Source organism: Bidens hawaiensis, unplaced genomic scaffold, assembly GCF_021521415.1.
Source record: "Bidens hawaiensis isolate Kalapana, Puna unplaced genomic scaffold, B.hawaiensis_p1.1 tig00073109_1, whole genome shotgun sequence".
NCBI lineage: Eukaryota > Viridiplantae > Streptophyta > Magnoliopsida > Asterales > Asteraceae > Bidens > Bidens hawaiensis.
Window position 1 is genome coordinate 61763 of NW_027502739.1, and position 5033 is coordinate 66795.

The following is a 5033-nucleotide window of genomic DNA, read 5'->3' on the forward strand; positions in this document are numbered from 1 at the left end:
TCGGATACATGTATTAAAAACCCGAGTATTTAAAAAACCGGTTCCGGGTTTTTATTTCGGGTTATAGTTTTTTTTTCCACCTCTACGGCTCTACCCGGTTAATGCACTCCTTACACGAACGAAAGTCCAGTGGGCCGTTATCAATATAGAAGCAAACCGAGCCCATCTAACTAACGGAAAACGGTTATTGATTCATAATGATATAGACCATATTATCATCTACCACTCAAAACCCTAGCCGCCGTACAACTAACCAACAAACTTATGGTTTCACTGAAGCTACAGAAGCGGCTCGCCGCTAGCGTCCTCAAGTGCGGTAGAGGCAAGGTCTGGCTCGATCCGAACGAAGGCAATGAGATCTCCATGGCTAATTCTCGTATGTATTCACTTCACACTCGTTCATTTTCAGTTTCGTTAGTTATCTATATATAAGTATATACCGAACGTTTTTATTATTTTTCTGATAATTGATAGCATCGGTTATTGATTAAGGTATTGAGTTTGTTACGTTACGATTTGTTTACGTGTTTTGTGAGCTCTAGTTATTGTTATCGCTATTGTTGTTATGCCGATGTACTCGGTTATTATTGAGCTTATAACGTTACGATTTGTTGATGTGTTAGGTCAAACAAGCTGTAATTATTATATGTATTTGTTTAGAAATGAAACTTATAGTTGTGATGATAGAATCAGTTATTGTTTATGAATTAAGCTTAATACATGTGTTCTGTTTATGTATTTGTTCAAAATTTGTGTGAGCTGCAAGGTTTAAAAAGGCGGAAACGAGCCCCGAGGCGGACCGAGGTGTAAGCCTCGAAACATAATTAAATATATATATATATATATAATCCAACAAAATCACACTAATATTAAAAAATTAAAAATGTATAGAAGTGCCTTGTAGCTCCATTAATACCAAATTCAACAAAAAAGAGGTCCAAAAAATAAAAAATTTTGGCATATTTTACAACTTCTTGAGAGGTTTAAGCCTCACCGCCTCGCAAAGGTCGAGGCTTAGGTTTTAGTTTACCCTTATGAGGCTAAGCCTCTAAGGCGTTTTTCCACCGAGGCTGCCAAGGCGTGAGCTTCGAGGCGCGTCTTGGAACGCATTTTTATACCATGGTGAGCTGTACTTGATATAAGTGTAGTTGTTGTGATGATTTCATTGGTTAATTTTCAGAAATTAAACTTGTTATTTATTTGCGTTATGTATATTTGTCCACGTAATTCTTGTGATATGTTTTTACTTTTTACTACCTGTGTTATTATTGTGATGATAGAATCGGTTATTGTTTACAAATTAAGCCTATTGTGTATATATGTCTGGTTAAAATTTTTGTGAGCTGTAGTTGTTATCTTTGTTATGGCGAATTGCTTGGTTATTGTTTATGAATTGAACTTGTTATCTGTGGTATGGTTATGTATCTGCTCGTCCAATTATTTATGTGTTTATGAAATTAACTTATTAGAGTTTAAGTTGGCTAATCTAAATATCTAAATTAAACTTATTGTTTACTAATCCAAAGTATCTAAATTGAAGTTAATATTTGCGATATGGTTTTGTATATGCTAATCCAACTTTATAAATTAAGCTTATTATTTACTCTGGATAAACTTTTTGTGACAATGCTGCATCAGGCATCGGATGAAGTCGGTTTGATAATTAGCTTGTTTAGATTTTACATGCATATTTGCACAGTTTTATTTTTAATTTTATTGCTAAATTGTGGCAGATGTATTTTTAAGTTCACCTGTTACTAAGAACTAAGCATAGGTGATTCAATGTCTGTTATAACAGTAAATGGCTCAGTACTATTTTTATTAACTAAATTGTGTTTTTTTTAATCTTTTAGATGATGAGTTGTTCTTGATTATGTTGTTTTTAATTTATGGTGCTGATTAGGTTTATGTGCTTATATATATATATATATCATGTAATGCTCACTTTTAGTTGTTTTGTTGCTCCTTGACTGCAGGTCAAAACATCAGGAAGTTGGTCAAGGATGGTTTCATCATCAGGAAGCCAACCAAGATTCACTCTCGATCTCGTGCTCGCCGAATGAAGGAGGCCAAGAGAAAGGGCCGTCATTCTGGATACGGTATTTTTTAATTTCTGTTTATCCCTAGTTAAAGATGTTTATGTGTTTTGTTTCTGAAGCTTTATCACCAGGTGAATGGCTAGTGCCATAAATAAAATTTTTATTAAGTTTTTTAAGATGTCTGTCTTTATGTTATTACTATTATAACCTTTAGGTAAGCGCAAGGGTACCAGGGAGGCAAGGTTGCCAACCAAGATTCTATGGATGAGAAGGATGCGCGTGTTGAGGCGTTTACTTCGAAAGTATCGCGAGGCAAAGAAAATTGACAAGCATATGTACCATGATATGTACATGAAAGTTAAGGGTAACGTGTTTAAGAACAAGCGTGTGCTAATGGAAAGCATCCACAAATCAAAGGCTGAAAAGGCCCGTGAAAAGACTTTATCTGACCAGTTCGAAGCCAAACGTGCAAAGAACAAGGCCAGTAGAGAAAGGAAGTTGGCTCGAAGAGAAGAACGATTGGCCCAGGTATATATATACGTATTCTATTTTCTTTCATGTCAGTTAATTAAAGTTAAAATAACTGGTATATTTACACAATTTTATAGAGCTTTTAAGTATATGTTTATACAAAATCTGTCCAATAGCTTGAGTGAAGCTTGGCTTGTTTTTATAAACAAGCTAGTTTTTAGGCTCGGGCTCTGACCTGAGCTGGTTAACTAATTCAGGCTTTTAGCGAGTCGATCTTGAGTTGCTCATGAGCGACTTGCTTCATTTACACGCTTATGCACTACTAACTTATACTGTATTTGTTTAAGATTTACAATAAACAAATCAGCCTTTTTTCGTGCCTACCTTAAATGTTTTTGTCCGTTAACTAATCATTTCGTATGACTCTTTGTTTTCAGGGTCCACAAGACCGAACACCAGCTGCCCCTGTGGCTGCTTCTGCCACTGCAGCACCTACACAGTGAGTTTCGATGTGATTTTGTTATGTTGCTACTTCATATCGTTTATTTTGTTTTTATTAAAATGAATTCTGTTTCAGGGCAATCAAGAAATCGAAGAAGTGAGATTCTCTACCTCTTTATGGTCAATTTTAGTCGTCTGTTTGTTATAATTTAATTTTATTTTGTTTTGTTTGAGAATGTTTTTTTTTCCAAGAGATTAAAACTCTTGATACAATCATACAATTAATTTGTCTTCTTATTTATATGTTTGTTATGTTGTATTTTTACATTTATTTGACTTTTACAATAATTTTCAGCAATCTTAACTATTAAATGACCGCGAGTACAGAGTTTAGTTTTCAAATATAGAGCTGTGAATATTAAATTACTGTTACAAGTACAAATCCACATCACTAACAATTGATGATCTGATACAATTTCACAAAGTAACTCCTAGTTGAGATTCACACATCTGTAGACTCCGGTAACACTATCGCATTTTCATCTCGGATGTCTTACAAAGTAGTAATGTTGAACATAATGCACATTGAATACTATAGAAAGCGATTCACATTTTGAATCAAGCCATCTCTATACTATTACCAATATGCATTCAATCATATTATGTTTGAAAAGTAGTATGAAATCACATTTGCGTTTTAAGCTTTCCTATTGCACGTTCCTAGCCGAGCTTTATCGACTTGACTTTTACCCCAAAACCACTCATTGTTTTAACTCTCATTATATCTATCAAGCACTCTGTCTCAATAAACCGGTTTAAGTCGGTACATTCCAAAATAGAGGCACACAAACCGGTTTATGATCAGTTTTGATTCGGGTTTTGACCGGTTTCGGTTCGATTAACCGGCTTTGATAGAGAAAATTACAAACCGGTTTTCGGTTTCTGTTTGATTCGCAGGTCGTTTCGGTTAACCGGTCTATTTGCCAACCTCTGTTCCAAAACCATTTTAAAACGAAACATTTTAAAACGATTCTGCTATCAACAAATCATGCGAGAATTTGAAGTTGCGGTATGCGGATCAGGTCACCTTTTCATTTCGTAGTTTAGTGCAACAGGTTTGCGAAAGTTTGTTATCGTCTCGCTCCCTTTCGATCTTTTTTGTTTTGCTTTAAGTGGTTAACATTTATGTGTTTGTTTAGGTTCTATTTGTTTTGCTTAAATATCTGCAATGGGCTTATGTTTGCAGGCGCAACCACCGTCCATCACCACCACCTACCACAATCGTCCACCATCACCAACTTCCATAGTTCGTACACCACCGCCAATTATTTTAACAATCTACAAACGTTAAATGACTTCTGTCTACTGTGATATGTATGGCATGTAACTAATTTCAGTTTACATAGACTACACAGACGATATCCAGTTTATAAAACAAACAATATTATATTTTCATATTATAGACTTTTATACCACATCGTTATAGAAAAACAGATTATAAAATCAGATTTTACACATAGTTTTTGTAAAAACGGATTCCTAAGCTATTTTAACTGGGCTTGATTGGGCTTCATGTTACTCTTATTCCGAACAAGGATATCTTATCCTGGTCCTGGAAAACCTTATCCCTAATTATAATTACACCATCACCACCCTTAGCCACCGTCCGCCTCCGGTAATTGCTAATATTTATTTATTATTTTTATAAAATTTGAACAATGCATCATTAAATACGTTTCTGTTTGGGAATGATTTACAATGATGAGTTTAGGGGGTGTTTGGCTACACATGTTAAATCTGGTTATCTGTATACTGTGTTTGGATAAAACACTTATAATTTGATTGCTTATTAAGATTTTGTAATCTGATTATTTGCTGAAATAAGCTTTCTTCATTTCACATAGAAGCATTAGGGGTGTGCATGGTGCGGTTCGGTGCGGGTTTTGGCTAAAGACCTAAACTTTTGTTTTTGAATTTTTGAAACTGTTCGGTTTTGGTTTTTGTTTTGGTTCGGTTTCGGTTTTTGTCATTTGAGCTTGAAAATTTTAGGCCGAAAATAATGAATTTAGGTATAAATAATTT

At 34.6% G+C, this 5033-nt stretch overlaps 1 protein-coding gene across 1 annotated transcript; it reads left to right on the forward strand.

Moving 5' to 3' along the window:
- The first annotated feature begins 212 nt into the window (after nt 1-212).
- LOC143606134 (large ribosomal subunit protein eL19y-like) lies at nt 213-3220 on the forward strand. Its single transcript, XM_077082005.1, has 4 exons — nt 213-376; nt 1977-2099; nt 2254-2567; nt 2948-3220. Exons 1-4 carry the CDS (start codon nt 265-267, stop codon nt 3011-3013), a joined length of 615 nt encoding a protein of 204 aa, XP_076938120.1. The 5' UTR covers nt 213-264; the 3' UTR covers nt 3014-3220.
- Nucleotides 3221-5033: the final 1813 nt, after the last annotated feature.

Excerpts from the sequence above, each read along its gene's own strand:
- LOC143606134 (XM_077082005.1), top strand. The coding sequence starts at position 265 with ATGGTTTCACTGAAGCTACAGAAGCGGCTCGCCGCTAGCGTCCTCAAG. Across the intron at positions 377-1,976 it reads GATCTCCATGGCTAATTCTC|GTCAAAACATCAGGAAGTTG; the intron begins GTATGTATTCAC and ends CCTTGACTGCAG. Across the intron at positions 2,568-2,947 it reads GAGAAGAACGATTGGCCCAG|GGTCCACAAGACCGAACACC; the intron begins GTATATATATAC and ends CTTTGTTTTCAG.